This window comes from Pocillopora verrucosa, chromosome 4, assembly GCF_036669915.1.
Source record: "Pocillopora verrucosa isolate sample1 chromosome 4, ASM3666991v2, whole genome shotgun sequence".
In the NCBI taxonomy this organism is placed as follows: Eukaryota; Metazoa; Cnidaria; class Anthozoa; order Scleractinia; family Pocilloporidae; genus Pocillopora; species Pocillopora verrucosa.
Window position 1 is genome coordinate 29,692,084 of NC_089315.1, and position 19,001 is coordinate 29,711,084.

Below are 19,001 nucleotides of genomic sequence, written 5' to 3' on the forward strand. Positions count from 1 at the left end.
TGTGGTGTAACCTGATATACGTAGAGTGCTTTCTAAGAAATTATTATCTCTAGATCAAAGCCCAGGGTTATCCTAACGGCCATTCAGGTCTAAGTGATTATTGCAGGGAGCTAATAACAACACAAATGGGAAAGGAGCGAATCTTCGTGAGCGGTTGAAAGTGGTTGACTGGTTGAAAAGGGTTGACTGCGTGTTTTAATACATCCCGTGCGCTACAGTAAATCAGCGTCCAGTACGAAATTGCATCACCTCGAAGTTATAGAGTCGTGCTGATCCTGGCAGGTTGCACGTCACTAGGTTACTGGTAATGGTTTGGATCATCATATCGTTCTCTGTAGCACGATAGTAAATCATCGGAATGTAAAATTCTCTTTGATTCGCTCTCGACGAGATCAATTACCGCTCGTAATTTGATGATATCAACCACGGTCCCTCTTTTTATTTGGAAAATCTGGTTGAAAAGTAAACCTTTGAGCAACAAGCAGAGAAAAAGTAAGCAATTAATCTAACGAAAAATTCTCTGTCAGATGATAGAACGTGTTATTCAAATTCAATGATTTGTAAAAACGCATGCGCGGGGTCCGTACAGAGTGAAAAGTATGAGCGCCAATGTTTAGGAACGGTGATTCCAAAAACTATCGAAAGTAGGTGCAAAATGCTCATTGAAAAGATGAACTTCATTGTTAAACATAGCCATTTTTGCCATGTAACGTGGATTTTCACAAATCCTATGTTAGCGCGTGAGAGCTCTTGGCTCGAAGTTGAGCGTCAGTGCTATCACGCCCTCGGACGTACACTTATTAGGAGCACGTCAAGAGACGTAACTTATCGATCGTTTGTTTACCAGGGCAACTAGAGGGTAACTATTTTCCCGGTAAAAACGATAGGGAGCTCCGTCAGCAAGAGGGCTGGGCAGGAGATCAAAGCGATAGATGTGGATAAGGTATTCTTTGGCAAAAATGGAAAATTTCTCAGTAAGGGGCTTTTAGGTACATTTTATTGTAATAGCTGGGGAGGGAAGGGGAGGATTAATACGAATAAACAATTTAGGCAAGCACGTGTAAAACGTGATTATATTAACTGAAAACGTTTGATATCTTGTAATACTTCAAGTGGACCCTAACAGCAATGTCTAGTAAAACAATTCCAGAAGATTCAGAGATTCAGAGACGTCATTTTAGCGGTAATTTTGCTGCTTGTTTATTCTCTTGGGAATATTTATTTGACAACAGTGGGTTGATATTTGTATTCTTGTTCGCTCTTCTAAACTCTTTCAAGCACACAACAATTTTAAATCAACAATACTCATTGACTCTTTTAAGTGATTTTGAATCTTAAGCTGACTTCGACCCGTTGCATTTCGCGCTCTCCAAGAATGAAATTTATTTTTATCTTCACCATCGCGTTACGAATAGCTTAGTTCACTTCGACTAAATTTTTCCTTTTAGCGTTGTTTTAGTGTCGGGGCAGCTGTGATTTTGAGACTTTTTCACATCATCAACAGATGTCTGGTTTACAGTATTTAGAGAGCCCTGTAAAAATCATCAGCCACTCTGTTTTCTACACATTGTGCTGTGAATAACGTTATCATTGGACTGCTACGAGAGTGGTTAAGATTTTTATACCACCCAAGTGAAAAATATCTCCGGTTGTTTTTCGTGCTTCTCTATTGTTTTCCCGTTACCATACCAACTTTTATTCTTGCATTACAAGAGACGAACACAAGATTTTACGTCCCCCTTAAAGTTTCCATTGTTCACCTGAATAAGAATCTTGTCTTATCTATCTTCTCTAAATTTGCAATATTTACATAAATGCGTACTCCGCAACTTGCTCATCTCAAAGCACATTGCAGGTGTTGTGCTTGTTTAACGTGCATGCTTGAAAAAAAACGGTGATTTTGCAAGTACACAGACAGAAACTTGATAGAAAATGCTTTACTTTACTTCACAAGAGAAAATTAAGTCAGTGCTATGGATAGAAGATTTATTTTTACCAATTTCGGTGACAAAACTTTATTCTAATTGCGTATTTTGAGATAATTGAAACTCCCCAATTTTATAATGTTATAATTTACAAGCTGAAAATATTCATAATCAAGCGATTTTAAACCGGCAACTATTTAGCATTATGACTTCTTTTTTAAGGAAATTTGCCATATCAACTTAAATAACAACAGTTCGGTGTTTTTGTCCGCACTCAAGAACTCTAAACGAAGTAAGCGACAGCTCCAAGTGTCTGAGGATTAATGGTGTTTTCTATAATGTAGTCACTCTGGATTTCAATTATGAATTCGCTCTCGATATTGTATGCCATAATGTATACATGCCGACTAATATCAATTATTTATCAATCGCTGTATTTGTGTTTCGCCAGGTTTTTGCACGATTTCTCTGGTCGGAAAGGTGAATGTACTGTGGCAACCGAAAGCTGAAAACGTTGAAATACGCAAGCGAAATATCGAAAGACTTAGTGAGTATTTCTTTTGTATTTTTATCAAGCTCCTCCTGAACGTAAAGGAGTATTCTCCAATACATTTCAAACAGATATTCAGACCATATTTTCAGCCAATGTCCTTGGGAAATACTCTTATTTACCAAAAATGCGAGATATTTATCGAAATGCGGGTATTAAAACAGGCGCGTTAAATTCACTCGTGCCCCGAACATTAAACAGCCAGGGGAAATGAAACGGTTTTGTGACCATAAAAATTGGAGTTTCTCCTAATTTTACACTCAGAGTAAACCTTCAAAGATTGAGAAGGTAGGGTGATATGGATGTGAAACCGCGAAATTTAACTTTTTTTTTGTCTCGGCCTTTTCTATTAAAATATACTGCAAAGCTCTCTACAATTTCGCTAAGCCTCGAGGCGTTGTGGACAGGTCCAGAAATATGAATGTAAAAGCTTTTCTTTTCCACAGCGTTTATATCAACACGACGTTGTTATCTTCTTGTGTAAATAACATCGCTTTTGTCGGTTTATTGGAAATTTTGAGCATTCACTCCTCCTTAGATAAATTCAACTTTTAAAATATTTTACGGCATTAATGGAAACCTTGTTTATTATTTGAATTATAAAATTTGCACCTCGATAAACAATTCAGCACTGATTACAAGAGGTCTTAGCGAGGTATTTCGTTCAGTATAGCGGTTTTTTTCGTTGCGCCATTTAATCATTTTCGTTTTTGAGAACTTTGCCATTCATAAAAGTTCATGTTAACTGAGATATCTTGTTGGATACTAATTCAAAAGTATTAGTATTTTTTTTGTCTGTTCTGCTGATTGATTAAAACTATCAAGATACAGAATCGTTGCTTAGAATTTTCGAGACATCCGGTTAATACCGATTACTTTGGCTACGCTTATTTAACCGGCGTGAAATAATTCTCTCTCTAAATGAGCTCTTTTTCCTTCCTGTGTCAATGCTTGTCAGGCTCTTTCGAAATAAATGATGTTTATAGTTGTACAGGGAGATTGATCGTCATCAGTCGCATGGCCAATAAATGGCTCAGAAACGAAGGAAAACCGTTGGCGCGCAACAGATATAAATACTGCTTCGTGTATCTCTCCATGTTATATCTTTACAAGCAATATACCTTCTAATTTAGCCAATTTTTTATCATTTCGGATAAACCAGTAAGCCTTGAATAATAAGCCTTTTGGAGATGTCAAAAAAGCCACAAAACATTACGGTATTTGTTTTAATTGATTTTTCCTGAGTGGCATTTTAACCCGTTCGCGTCATAAATGTTTTCCTCCAATTAAATGTCAACCGCCCGTTAGAGAAAAGCGACACTTCATGTCCGATTTTTATGCCATCAGTGCACAAATCTTTGGACCTTCCAAACACTAATTTACTTCAAATTCATATAGCTCGGACTGACTCGACTGGCAACTAAGCGCAAATATATGCGGTTGACGGAAAAATGTCTTGTCATGAAACATCTTTATAGCCTCTATAACCTATAGCCTTTAAACAGGCTTGCTTTTTTTTTTCTAAACCGTGAAACCCTTAATGCGATATTTTTTTTTTCAGCTTTAGGAATATGTCACAGTGCAACGACGGGGCGCTGAATTTTCGAATTAACTTTTCTATGTCGCGTAGTAACGTATTATTGTTAACCTTTTCACCAACTAGGGCAACCCTTGTCCCTTTCAAAACAACTTCAAAGTAACAAATATTGCAAATACTCTTAATCGCCTGATGCTATCTACCTTAGTGGATTAACATCTTTATGATTTTGTTTAGTAAGGTACGTATGTGGTGCAATATGAACGCGGTCATGCCACCTGTCCGATCATAGTAAGAATTCTCAAATTCTTGAGCAAAAACACTGAAGAAGTGGCATATATTGGGATAGGCGTGGTGCGGAAAACACATTCTAAATTATTGCGACAGAATCCTCGAGATATCATTTAATCAATGTCATGTACTGACAGGTAAAAACAATTTGCAGGTTTATGTTTAGTGATAGCCTGCAACCCATGCGTACTTTTGGAAAAGTTGGATTTAATTTAATTCTTGAACGGCAAATTTTCGACAGTATGAAACATACTTCTTCTTTAAAGCTTTCAGTTTAGACAAAACAGCTGAATATTAAATCTTGAATTAACAAATTGTCCCACATCTCAATTTGTTTCATTTAATGGACCTTAAGTTATTTTTTGAACGTGCAAAAGTAAGGTGCAAAAATCGAGGACCCTTAGAAATGTCAGTTTACACCTCCAAATGCAAGAGCCCCTCACTTGAGCCAATTATAAGTATACAACACTGGCGTATTTTAGCACAAAGACACAAACTCAGATTACTTGTCAGAACATCCTTTCAATTGAAGGATAGAATTGGAGACGGATAAATTTTCTTTTTCTCAGGGTAACATGTGGCCAGAAAATTCTTAAAATCACCCCCTACTGGCGTTTATGCGTCATGGAGGAATAGTAACGATAAAAATAATAAACATGACAATTAAAAATTGTGTTGATGATGACCGGAAATTGAGTGAGCCAGCTCGCAGTACGCTGTGCATATTTAGCAAAAATGTTTGTTAAGTTCACTATCATCCATATTTCTAAATCTTTTCCATCCATGTTTGACCATTATTTAATATTGTCCCGTTCGTGTTCCTGTTTCGTTATGTAGGGCATTATCCTTTAATGCTTCTCATATCTTTAGAGAACTGCAAATACACTTCAAGGTAAAGACATCTCGTCCAATCGTCATTTTTCTACCTTGCCGATAAAAACACTTTATAGCCTCTTTTTTACTTGGAAGGTACATACCATGATGTACTGCACCAAAGCAATACGTTTTAGTCAAGCTGAATTTCTCTATTTACCAATCGTTAAGTGATCAAAGCCAATTTTTCCACGAGTCTTACACAAAGACAGATAGCGAGTGTCAAAATTCACTACTATTGTGTTCTGTTAAAACACAGAAATACTTAAACAATGTTTCATGAACACCATGAAGTTGTTCAAAATGGAAACAATAAGAGAGAGAGTTATCTATTTGTCTCTCAGCAACACCTGACTTTAAAATCTAAAAATAGCCTTGTGAAATGAAAGGCTGTTTTCAGTACTTGTTCTATGATATAAAAGTGAGTAATACGCTCACTGCAACGATGTCACCACTAGTGTCTTGTAATTTAAACTTCAGGGAAGATGAAACCATCATTGCGCATCTTTCGCAATCAACAATGTCAAATATTCTTATTTTCTTATTCAACTCTCATAGAGGATTTTCAAAATTAAAATTTAAACGGAATAATAAACAAACAACCCGTTGACTTTTTCGCTTGAGCCCACGTATTTAAGTTTTGGGCAGTTTTTTTCCCATAACTTCTAACTGCAGAGGAGACGAAAATTGTGGTCTTCAGACTTTTGTTTTTACAAGAAAGTGTTTCTTAATTTCATCACCAGAGATATTTGTTACTAGGGGGGTGGCATATGTTTTTGACTTGGTCGCCATGGCAATACTACGATGGAAGTACTTCAATAATTGAATCCTTCTTCACAACGACTGGTTTATAATTTGACGCAGCACTTCTGTTTGGATCAACTTCGAAATTATAACTATCACAACAACGACACAGCATGCTGAGCGACTGTAGTTCTCTATATGCCGATAACCTGCTGAAACTGTTAAAAAATTAAATTTAGGAATTGGAACACCTGCTGTATTCATTGATAGCATTCCCAACATAAAGGAGTTGACACAACCCCCGATTCATGCGTGAATCTTCTCTAAGATTAACAAGATTTAATGTGCTACTTCTTCTTTCTGCCTACAGCTGCCTCTTAAGGTGATTGTGTTCAGATTTCTAAGGCCCTTTTCATTTTCTGTTTCTGACAAAACAGCCCACGTTTCTGTTGTCAAGAGGAGACCTTAGGTCAACACATCATCTCAAAAAGGCTTTGTGAGGTATTGTGTGAATGACATCAGCAAAATTGGAATGAAATATATAAGTTTGGGGCGGAAATATGGTGAAAAAATATTTTTCGCCCCTAAGGCAAAACTAGTTTTTTATTTATCCGTGTACATCTTACTGCATAGAAATTCCCTTGCGAAATTTTGCTTTTGAACGCTTTAAAGAAAAGAAGAAACACAGAGTTGTTAGGGACAGAAGGCCGACAGGTGTTTGGAGATATTTGAGCCCAGGTTAGTTTCCAGTTATGCTTCCTGAGCTGAAGGTTAAGTTAGAGATGATGCATTGACAGTAAACGTCAGTTAATTTTGAATAATTAGACCGAGCCATATAAAAATTTGTGCAGCACTGTTTTGCCATGAACTAGCTTCAACCATCTCGATGAAAGTCAACAGTTAAATGGTGAATTTGGACTTCCTTTAGAGCTCTTTAGTGAATTCCAAAATCCTGGTAAGTATTTGTTACGCCGGTGTAGTTTCATTATTATTAACTACTGTACATCGACTCTGAGACGCCAAAACCGCAGAATATTTACAGGATGATTAAGTTTCTCGAGGAGACGTGGCAGTGACAACTGAGATGTTCGGTGTACTATTTCGAACGACACTTCGAGACACTGAGGAATATGTTTATCAAAATTTAAATTTTCGCTTAGAAGATTCATCCATTACGATTCAGCGTAACTCCTGATTTCAGTCTTGAAATTTTCATTCTTATAGTGTCTCATGAAAAACCTAGTTCGATTTCTAACGAGCACGAAACGGTAACGTACAACGGGAAATAACGCTCTAATAAGTAAGTTTGTGACGTTACGATCCATTGTGACTTTTAATGAAGATCTAAAGGTGGTTTTCATGTCCCTGTCATGAACGTCGTGATGTCCAATGAAAAAGAATATTAAAATGAACACAACACGCACGTGAAATACATGAGCGTGAATATGCGGAAATACAGGTGAACGTTATGTTGAACTGGATACTACGTGCTCTGTGATTGGTTGTTGCACGTGATCAATTATAAAGCAGGCGCAGTGGCGGAAGTCATTAAAAAATTGTTCACAATAACGTACATTTTCAAACAGCATTTGCGGAATTTTTCAGACTTAGTTACTGAAAATCATGAAACAATTAATTTGAGCTGTTTGCTACGGCTCAAAGTGAAATTGGAAAACTATGATTGGAAGTGTTCCTGTTGATTGGAACAAGTCTTCGAGCGATTGACAGTCACGTAAGGCAAGTTGTTAAGTCTACTTATTTAATTGCAATTGTATAAAGCAAATATGTTCTTTTCTCCAAGTGTTTCTTCAGTTAGGATCAAAAAAGGAGTCGAAATGTGTTTAAAGCAGTATCACTTTCGCCTGAGGCTCGTGAGCAACTTTTTGGTTCTAACGAACTGATACACGTAACCAGAAAGACTGTTTATAATTTGGAACATGCTACAGCAAGTATTACGTTGAGCACAGACACTCATGAAGAACCTCCAGTATACTGAACTCTATCATTCTACTATTGCGCCATTTTTACCATATTAGGGCATCGGATCGCGCAAAATATACCACGCTATTATACTGCAGAATAGGGCAAAAATACGAAGGAGAACGGAGCAACAAAATGACTTCAGTGAACGATCTAAATTTTTCCCCGTTTTTTCCTGTTTGAGTAACGAAGTTTTAAGCGCATTTATTGGTTCGGTTTGTTTTCTTGTCGTCTTTTACCCAAAGCCTATGTGATCGATGCAGAGCTCATTCTGGCAAGGCCGTGGGAAGTATTTCGAAAAGTAGGAAGCCAAAGTTCAAGACAGCGAAATTATGATGAATTGATAAATCCCTCATTCGATTGTTTAACCTATAATACGAGCCGAAATGTTGCTCATTGCTCGTAAAATACAAAGCAACTCGTAAAACATTCGCGCTTATTAAGAGAATATTTTTAATACGTTTAACCATCGAATAAGGTGTATATCGATTATTTTGGCATTACCGATGGACTGATGTGGACAGAAACCTTTACAAACAACAATCGAGTTACTGAGTTAATCTTCAAGCTGTTTACGAGTAACTCCAGCGAAATCTCAAAATCCGGCGGGACTCTTACAACTGCAAGTACCTGTTAATTTAGCAAAGAAACGCTACTTCAGTTATGATTTGACATACCACTTGTGTTCCTAAGTATAGTTTCAAAGACTGCGGCGGTGTTATGAACTAGAGTTTGCCTGTTCGTGCACTCCCTATGCGGAAGTAAATATTCGCTGTTCATATAGATACATTTGACTGTTCAGAGAGCGGCCTTTTTGCTTTCTTTTTCGGTAAGGAAATCTCTCACACAAACTTGCCTTTTGTTAGCTTAAATATTTTATCATTGTAATGGGTATGACTGAAGTAAAACTTAATTTGGGGTCGAAACACGAGACTGAAGTTTCAGCTTAGGAAGAATATTTGCAAATTCCGCGACAAATGTAATACATGGGACGGACAGTTGTGAAAAGTTTTAAAGCAAAGATGTCACGCAGAGAAGGCGTTGCTGAGAAAACGATAGAGCTATTACTGGGGTGAAAGAGGTTAAACTATATCATTTGTTTTAATATTTTTTTGCGCTGATAGTCTTTGTATTGTTGAAACAATTATTTCATTTCTATTTACTCAGATGGTATAACGAGTGTAAAGAAAGTTAGACAGATGGGGAGTATTTTGAAGGGCAAGGGAGAAAAAAAATATGAAAATTATCCGCTGAAAGTTTCCAATAAGTGTCAGCAATAAATCAGCAGCTGCCTATAGCAAGACCGACGAACAACGAATCCGACGAACGATGAACAACGAATATATGCCAACGAGTTCATTGGGAAATAAATGTATTGTGAATTGTTAAGCTTTAAGAGAAAGTGAAAGGACGGGTTTTTCTTTTTTTTCTTTTTCCTTTAGAATAAACAAACTGCACGATTTTAGAATAATTTAATTTCTGACAAGCCATATATTTGATGAACCCACGCTCCAATGCCTTTGCATTTTATAATGTGGTATCACTCCTACTCTACTAATTTGCGTCTAAAATTACTTTTTTGAATAATTGCCGTCAGAGGCAGGAACAATCTCTACCCAACTGGATAAACGAATTCAATATCAATGATTTGATACAAGGAAAAAAGCCGGAAATAGAACAGCAGGCGGTTCTTTCGAGAGTTTTATTCTGTTTGTAATTAAGAACATAACGTGTTTTGATTAAATATATTTTCATAATTAAATTTAGATGCACAGAAAATTGTACTGGGAAAATACAGTACAAAAAAATATTTATCCCCAAGAGATGGCTGGCCTTTCTGTGCTATTTTCAGCTAGTGAAGTGTAAGTAATTAGCGGTGCACCAGTAATCAGTGTTTACGATAAAAACATTAAGGTCCTGTGACAGTGTTGAACACAATGGCCCCCTACCGCATTGCTTCTTGGGGGAAGTTTATAAAGTTGCTAAGGGTTTCTAACTGCTTTTATTTTCCTCGGTGAATCAGGAATGACGTCCCGCAACATGCTTTGGAAAAAGAACCAATCGAAAGAGTAACCGAGGTTTTCTTCCTCGGTAATTCAATTCTCACAGGTTTGATTTTCCTCCCAGAATTTCCGTGGCGGGGAGAGAGGATTCCTTGAAGAGTGTTACTGTTGTAGCGGTTGACGACATCTCGTCGAGTGGATTGGAAATATTATCGGCTTTTACTCACACCATGATCTGTCCGCTTCAAGTACATCCCGTTTGTGGATTGTCGTCGCGTACTCTCGCATTTTTGGCGGCGGAATAATGGTTATTTTAGCACTGTATTAATATCGTCAACTGCCGACCATTTAGCGTCGAGGGAACAACTCGGTCTCCTGAGAAATAAACGGCGACTAGGATACCTTATCATTATAGGAACGGAGATCAGAACGAATAATCCTGGTGGCTTTATCCTGTGTTTACATTCTACAAAACAGAAATATGGCATTAAGACTTCAACGATCGTTTATATTGCAACGGTTTCAGAGACCGCGAACGCTGTGCCCTCATGTTTTTTTAGTGACCTCCGTGTTGCTGTGCGGAGCTGTGAACTTCCTAGCCGAGTTCGACGGCAAGACATCGTCTTTAGTGGCTGGCGGCGCCAGAACTATTCGCAAGCAGCGATTACTGTTAAGTGTCAATGAAAGCAGTTCGAACGAAAAAGGAGAATATCCTCCTGATATTTTCACTCTGGAAGAGAAACGAAAAGGAGCTGTAATTTTGCACATAATCGGTATGTGTTACATGTTCTTGGCGTTGTCAATCGCTTGCGACGAATTCTTCATCCCTGCGTTAGCTGTTATCACCGAAAAATTAAGCATTTCAGAGGATGTTGCGGGTGCTACGTTTATGGCAGCCGGCGGCAGTATGCCCGAACTTTGTACGTCGTTTATTGGGGTTTTCGTCGCACCTAATTCTAATGTTGGTTTTGGAACTATAGTTGGATCTGCAGTTTTCAACGTCTTGTTTGTTATAGGCATGTGTGCGGTGTTCTCAAAGGAGCTTTTAAAATTAACATGGTGGCCTCTGTTTCGCGACTGTATGTTCTACAGTGTGGCTCTGATCATATTAATAGCATTTTTCTCGAACGGAGAGATCGAATGGTGGGAATCATTGGTGATGATTACAGTTTATTTATTATACGTGACATTTATGAAATTCAACCACAAAATAGAGAAATTAGTGAAAAGTAAGCTTAAATCGAACAAAGTGAGCTCTTTGCACTCTAAAGGAGCCAAAGTCGGTGAACAAGATGCTTCTCTTGAGGTAGGTGAATTCATTTATAACCTTAATTTTCAAGGAATGAATACTTTTACCGCATTTTAAATCCTGTTATATGTCAATGGGGGTTTTAATTGAAACTCTTTGATGCTAAGTTAATTTCAGGAAGCCCAAAGAAAGAGGAGCTGTCTGCGATAATTTTCAGATGGAATCAGCGCTTCAAAATAAACATGAAACGGAAATTTAAACAATATGAGAAACTCTTTCGACAGGTCATTTTGAAAGCAATTTTTTTGCAACTTTTTATTTTGTACAGCATTCATTTGACTTTATAAAGCTTCGCTTAGTTCGCACCTTGGATCATTATGCTTAATGTACAAAATGGGAGGTTTTGAGAAGCAAATTGTTTCTCGTCTGGACGAAGTAATTTTAAAATTGGACAGTTTTACGCGTTACGTAAGAAAACTCAATCGAGCGAAAATGTTTTGTTCATTGACACTTATGTTTTTCCTACCCCTTGCCTATTTCAGGTGTTTTTAATATTAAACAAAAATATTCATTGTATAGAAATCAATATGGTTAAGTTAATGACGTGATGATTGCCATCTCAGAGAGTTTTTAAATTTAACAGACGCTGCCGCTTTTTATCAAAGTTATTCTATAGTTTACACGGAAAGTCTTTTATGGAAAAATTGCATAACTGCAGGTAGTGACTATATTTTTGATGAATTGATCAATACTTTCGTGCAGTCTCTATAGTTACAAAAAATACTGAGCTTTATGGTATCACTTCCAGCATGTAAACAAAGATTTTTTATATTTAATCTTTAGATTATCCATTTGTAAACACTTACGGGTCTCGAAATACTTATTATAGGAGATTGTAGATGAGATTTTAGAATATAGATAGGGTTTAGAAGATTCACACATCTCTCCAGTGAGCTTATTACGATTTCATCTTGAACTTTTGGCATTTTCTTGTGTAGCAAGTCTCGCTGATCCTTTTAATATCTTGCAATCCCCTTTGACTTAATCAGCTAAGAATTTAAAACATAAGTAAATACTGAGGCAAAAGTTATTAAATGGCAACCTCCCCAGGTTTGTAAAAATCCATTTTAGAGGCAAAGTGCTCATTGTAATTTGGTTTGAGATGTGATTGTGTTAAAATAATACGAACCTCTCTTGTCTGAGAAACACTTTCTCCTATAATAACGGGGTAGAAAGCAATTCTCTTTTGTTCTTGCATGAGTATGTTTAGTGGAAAACAATAAGGTTTGTATGGTCATTCATCCAGCATGGAGTGTACTCCTTTACCCTTTGTCTTGTAAACTGAGGTAGAAACCATAAATCCCTTGTGAGAAAAGACATGTTACAAATTAAACCTAGGTTATCTCCCTTCCTTCCACTTAATTGTGCTACTTGGTCTTTCTCTGTTTACTTTTCTGCTTTGGCTCTCCATTTGAATTTCAAATGAAAGCATTTGCTAATTAGATTTAGGAGTCAGGGACATGTCACTGAAATGGGATCTGTTTTGGCATATTTTAAAATGTGTAGCACATTTTTCAACAGCATTATATCTGAAGGACTACAAGCTTTTTTTTTGTTGTATGTTCACAAATATTGTCTGATAATTTTAGATTTAGACAGAATTTGCTGGCACATTTGTCTTCTACCCTTCCTAAAATTGTTAGGTTTTTTTTTTTAAATAGCTGATGAAAGTTTCTCTGTGATGAGAGATTTTGACTTTGAAGCTTCAACTTGGATTGGCTTTTTTTTTGTTTTGTTTTTCTTTTTTTAACCAACCTAGTTAATGAAAACAATACTGCACCATAAAAAAATTTCAGGTGTTAAGTCAAATTCATGAAGTACTTATATTATCTGATTTTACCAAAAAATTAACAGGAAATAAAGATATGAACTTTCTTGTTTAATAGACTTGAGCTATTGAATGTTGTTTTTAAGGCTTTTGGTGTTAATTTGTGTGAAGGAGTGCTAAGTTTTAGATGATCATTATCAAGTCAGATAATGAAATTATGTTCTTAAAAAAATTATAACTTTCCATGCGGTCATCATCTGCTTTAAATGTCTGTTTTGTTGGGAGGGTTCCCTCTACAATCAGATGTTGTAATCTTTGACCGAGATGAAAAGTAGCAACCTTACTCATGATAAGAGTGCCACTTGGCACGAAATTTCATAACTTCAAAATTTGTGAGATTTCCAAGTTTGAATTTTGAAACAATCACTGTCTGCACAAAGATCAACTGAAGACATTTCAGACCAATTCTTAATGATTGAAAAAAATCTTGGTGGTGATTTTTTAATTAGCTTCAAATTCATTAAATTATTGTTAGAATGATTCTCACAAATTTTCTTTTCCAACTCAATAGAAGGCAGTGGAAAACCTTTGCACAACATCCAAGGAGAGCAATGGTCTTCCCTGTTTCCGCTATGGAGCTCTTCAGCTTGTGATTCATACTATAGATCCTCTTGGAGAAGGTAACTTTTTTATCATTTCTTTTCTATGCCAAAAGAGGGTAATTTTTCATCTTGTATTTTTCAATCAGAGGAGTGAGCTGAAAAAACTGCAAAGGGAGTTACATTGCAACATCTACTTCTCCCTCTCACTCTGTTTCTATATATCTCTTCCATTTCAGTTAACTCTTTAAACCCTAATATCAGTATGCACATTCTCTATACTGTTCTCTATTCATTTCATAAGATGTTGACAAGGAGAATGTGTTTTACAATCAAGAGCTTTGTTTCCTTTACTCTAGTGATCTTAATGTTTGATTCAGGGGTGTTATGGTAAGGAGAAGTTAGATTTTAGTCACCTGTAGGTGTCAAGGGGTTGATATAATATTATCAAATTGATTGATTTTTTTATTGAATTTACAATGATTTGTTTCCTCTTCTGTTCTTAATAGCATCTGTTGCAGTGAAAGTCAACAAACTCAAGAAACTCAAATGTGTTAAAGTCAAAGTTGGCATAGAGAGAGACTCATCTGCTATATCTTCAACTCAAGATGTGAATAAATTCTCTTCTTTGGAAAATCAAAGACAACTTAATTTTCCAGCTGTAAATAGTTCCATGAATGTTCAAGTAGACTCAGCTCAGGCATCATCATTTGGCAATCACACAGTTAATCTTGATGGCTATAGTGCTTTTGATGGACAGAGAAGAGACTCGTTATATCAGATTAAAAATGGAGATGTAACATCCAGGGATTCTAGTTTAGCTAATGGGGATTCCAGTCTTCCTCTTGTAAATATTGTCCCTGATGAAAATCATGTACCTGGTAGAGTACTTGACATGAGTGAACATAGTAGTCATGTTTATAGAACTTCAACAGAGTCACCAAGCTCACAAACAACAGGGTTACAGCTTTCTTCTCATCAACAATTAGTAGACGTTGAGAGTGCCAGAGAGGCTGCTGTGAGTATCCTAACATTTTCTTTGTTCACGTTCTACATATCTTTCGAAAGAAAAGAAAACTGAATCAGGGTGTTTTACTTTATGAAGATTATGGCCAAGCAATGGCATACCTTAAATTTATCGCTTTTGTATGGATAAGAAAAATCAAATCAAGGATTAATTAATTGTTAACTATTCATTTAATGCATTTATCAATTAAGGTAGGTTAGGACAAGACTGCAATAGTTTCACTGATTTGCAAATATTAATCTATGGTGTAATACCTTTTACAATGCCTTGTGTGTTTGTTGCCTAACAAATGATTTCTTCTCTTTAAAGCTGGACGATGAGAGTGAACCTATAGATTTAAGCTGGCCTTCAGGCTGGAAAGATAGAATAGTTTATGTCATCAGAGCACCTGTTGTGTTCTGTATGTATTACACAGCTCAGGATATCAAAAGACCAGTAAGTTACATGCAGTGTATGGTTTGTCCATTGCTTATTATACAGAATTATGCTTGAGGAGTTAAGAAACTGCACCACACATATACACTGACTTGTATTTAAAGTAAATTTTCAATTGAGTGTTGTGAATAATTAGAGATTGCTTTTGCTTTGCTCTTCTTTGCTGGTTGATTAGTCCAGGTCTCATAGCAATCAGATTCTAAACTAAAACCAATTGCAACTTGATTACCTGCATTTTCCCACGCTTCACATTGGCTCCAAGTTATATTTTCCTTTGTTATGATTTGCTGTTTTGATTATTTTTGTTTTTGTTTTGCAACACTCTGTCAAAATATTCTCTATTCTGCAAAGAGGGAGAGGAAAAAATTGTTGTCCATGGTGTGTCTTTTTTCTGAAAGCTTGGCCTTGCTCTTCTTCTAGTATTGTTGTGAAGCCATGACTAGGTCAATTCTGCATGTGCTGATAAAAAGTCGCACAATGATAAATTTTATAAATCAACTAACCAGGCATGACCCCATTAGGCCAGCAATACAACATTAATTTTGATTCCTCATGCATGGTATGAAAGATTAAGGTTTTGATTTTATTTTTAGGGAAAAAGGTACTTGTATCTTTGGTGTTTTGTCTGGTCCATGCTTTGGATTGTTGGGTTTTCTTATTTAATGGTTTGGTGGGCAACTGAAGTTGGAAATACTCTTGGGATTGAAACAGAGGTAAGAGAATAATATTTTAACTTTTCACTCTGAGGATCTCATTTTTAATTCTCCTGCTGGGTCTGCCTCTTCCTTCTCTTTCACACCCTCCCCTCCCTTATCAGCATCCTTTTGTCTTCCTCTAGCAATTATCCAATGAAAAGAAACAAAAGCTCCCAAAAGTTCAGGATGGGAAGGGCTGATGTAATTAGTAAATCTCCTTACTGTCTGCCATACAATTCTTATGATGTTAGTTTTGAGAACTTTTTATTGGATCAACTAATAATCCCCTGATTGGTATTTCCCTGTATTCTTGTCACTCATCTGTTTGATATGGTATTGATATGGTATGGAGAAATTCTCTCTTAGTCACACGCATGGGAGTTAAAGGGTTAATTTCCAACGGGATAAAGTATGGTGTTTGGCACTGTACTTTCACTGACCTGTTAACAAAAGAGCAGGGAATTCAATTCATGTGAACACGCTTTGCCATTAATTGTAGGTTTCAACTATTTTTTATAGCTGAGGTACAATTTTTCTTAGTGGCTCGAGTTACTCAATGAACTCATTTTCTTGGAATTTAGATGAGACAGTCATGTTCTTTCCTTTTCCAGATCATGGGATTAACATTCTTAGCAGCAGGAACCAGTATACCTGATCTGATTACTAGTGTTTTAGTGGCAAGGAAAGGCTTTGGTGACATGGCTGTGTCTAGTTCTATTGGTAGCAACTTGTTTGATGTCACAATAGGGTAAGAGGAACATATAAGCTTGATTTAAATGGTATTGTGTACCAAAAATAGCAGTGCAGTTTTCAAAGGTAATAAAGAATGATAGGAACTCCTTGGTACATGTAGCTACCTTACGGACAACTCTTTTAGCTATATGAAGATCTTTAATGCCTTAGACAAACTTTTTTTTCAACCTTACATGTATTGACATATTTAACATTAAGAATCCAATTTTTCTGCCCAGGCTGCCTCTACCATGGTTGATTTACAGTGCTGCAAATGTTGGCAAGGCTATGGTTGTCAACAGCACAGGTCTCTTCTGTTCGGTGTTTTTGCTCTTCATCATGTTGATAGCTGTAGTTATTGCAATTGCTGTCAGTAAATGGAGATTGTCCAAACTGCTTGGTGGTGCCATGTTCCAGCTCTATGTTGTTTTCCTTGTCATATCATTGTTGTTGTTGAAGGATGTCATTAAATGCCCAGAAATCTAAAGGTAATTAGGTCTGATTTTTGCTATTAATAATGCATAAATAATATTTATTTCCCAGTAATGCAAGCCAGGACTGGTTATTCTTCTGACATCATGCAATATATATTTTTTTATCTTTCATATCTACACCAGTAATGGAACAGGGCGGGAAATACTTTTTTGTTCAATAGACATATCTATAGCTTTGTAGTGTTCTTTGCATCCTGGTGAAAACATTATGGGAATTGTTGAGTCAAGCCCAGTTCAAAGGGTCATGATAGTTTCAACCATCATTAAAACACAAACTATCATGTGCTATCATCGACTATGCTCAAATTCATCATGATAGTTGATGATAGTTTTTGCGGTTTGAATGAGCAGATGATAGTGAGTGATAGTTTTTGGGTAAACAGTTTAGCCAAAACCAGGCTCAAACTGAAATGGCAAATGGTAAAATGACTAAAATAGCTGTAAAATTTTGCAGAATGTCTCATGATTTATTCTCATCATATCATGATAGGCTTCAGTATCTTCAACTTGCAACTTCTTGAGTAAAATTTCAAATGCCACAGAAATAGCCTGACTTCAGTGCACATTGTATTTGTTTACAATAATGCAATCTCATTGCATGATCTAGTCATCTAGCATCAACTTTCATGATCGTCTGAATGGGGCTTTTGTGTTATTATTCCTTTCACACCAGGATCTCAATATCAATTCTCCTTTTTGTCTGGCATACATTTCTTACAATCCAGGTTCTGAGAATATGAGGTTAAATCATACTTTAAGTTTATTTTTTGCTCTCTTCTCATAACCTATTTCTTGGCTGTATATAGATATGTTTTAGGGAGAAATTATTCATTGGTTACTCTTGATTGAAAGGGTTAACCCTCTAGAAGAGGGCAGGAATTCTTTAGCCTCTTCAGCTTTGGGAATATCTCTAAGTAACATGGTCAAAATAGATTCGACATTGTTGCTGACTATCTTGTTTGTATTTGTTGCAGAATAAATTTTTTCAAGAGGGATTCTACATTTCCATTTTCTCCACATCTCTGGCAGGCTTTCATAAGCAGTCTTTCAAATCAATGCACCATGCAGATATCTGCACTCAAATCTTGTTGTACCTTTGTCACTCTCACCAACATAGAACAAATAAATCTGGTATCCCTGTAGATGTATTTATATTTTAGAATATTTAGTGGTGCTTCATGGATTAGCATTTAATATGTTTTGTACAAAAAAATTTGTATCTCTCTGTACAGAATGATATGCATACATTTTTTCACTTTGCACTCTGTTTGGTGCATTTATTTTCTTATTTATTTATTGAAATGGTGGCCACCCAAGTTGTTTTTGTCGTTCATTTTGTAGGCAACCTATGATTTTTGTGTTTTCAACAACTTTGAAGAATGTCACTCCAAGTGATAGCCAAACCTTACCACTCATTCTAGTATTTTCCATATGCTTCAAGATGACACCAACTCCAGATGTAAAAGATGAAGCAAGTTGCAATTTGTAATTTGTTAGAAAAACTTTAAGGTAGTGATATGAAATCACTGTATACAAGCATAAGATTTGACCTTTTCAGCCTGTAGGGATTCAACTGTAAATGCATTCAGAGAGTGTAAATCACCAACTGGTATTTTGGATTTTTTAAAAAATGCAGTCATTTCTTCTCCATTTTGACTTCACAACTTGTTCACTTGAACTCATGCAGAGAGAAAGGCTGAGTTAGCACCCTCCTCTGTAGAAGATCGACAAATTCTCAGTTAAGAATGAATAACTTATTTATTGATCACCTTTTAAGATGGAGAAAAAACGTTTTAGAAAGTTTTTCATGAGCTGTAACTTAGTGTACATAAATTATGGAAATATTATTATGGTTACAGTCAAACTATTTATTTGTGATTCTAATCACTAGTGTTGTTAATAGTTAGTTGATTACAGAAGAACTTCATCAGTCAAGAATATAAAGTAATTTGATGTTGACTGCAAACCTTATTTAAGACTTGAATTGATGGAAGATTAATTGACTTAGAATTTATTGATTCAGAAATAAACAATCCACT

At 36.1% G+C, this 19,001-nt stretch overlaps 1 protein-coding gene across 6 annotated transcripts; it reads left to right on the top strand.

The window, feature by feature from the left end:
- The first annotated feature begins 2,362 nt into the window (after positions 1–2,362).
- Positions 2,363–18,987, top strand: LOC131779740 (sodium/potassium/calcium exchanger 2). 6 transcript variants are annotated; one of them, XM_059096330.2, is made up of 9 exons: positions 2,363–2,472; positions 9,924–11,209; positions 13,552–13,660; positions 14,089–14,597; positions 14,916–15,041; positions 15,635–15,754; positions 16,348–16,484; positions 16,708–16,956; positions 17,937–18,987. In XM_059096330.2, the coding sequence occupies exons 2-8, from the start codon at positions 10,385–10,387 to the stop codon at positions 16,952–16,954; spliced, it is 2,073 nt and encodes a 690-aa protein (XP_058952313.2). In that variant the 5' UTR covers positions 2,363–2,472; positions 9,924–10,384; the 3' UTR covers positions 16,955–16,956; positions 17,937–18,987. The 6 variants fall into 6 exon arrangements, with proteins under 6 accessions (XP_058952313.2, XP_058952315.2, XP_058952314.2 ...); XM_059096332.2 differs by having other exon boundaries at positions 2,367–2,472; positions 10,028–11,209; XM_059096331.2 differs by lacking the exon at positions 2,363–2,472 and adding an exon at positions 6,834–6,875.
- Positions 18,988–19,001: the final 14 nt, after the last annotated feature.

What these genes read in the sequence shown, in the direction of transcription:
- LOC131779740 (XM_059096330.2), top strand. Translation starts at nt 10,385, where the DNA reads ATGGCATTAAGACTTCAACGATCGTTTATATTGCAACGGTTTCAGAGA. An exon ending in AACAAGATGCTTCTCTTGAG is followed by an intron (nt 11,210 to 13,551) that starts GTAGGTGAATTC and finishes CCAACTCAATAG; the next exon opens with AAGGCAGTGGAAAACCTTTG. An exon ending in AGAGTGCCAGAGAGGCTGCT is followed by an intron (nt 14,598 to 14,915) that starts GTGAGTATCCTA and finishes TTCTCTTTAAAG; the next exon opens with CTGGACGATGAGAGTGAACC.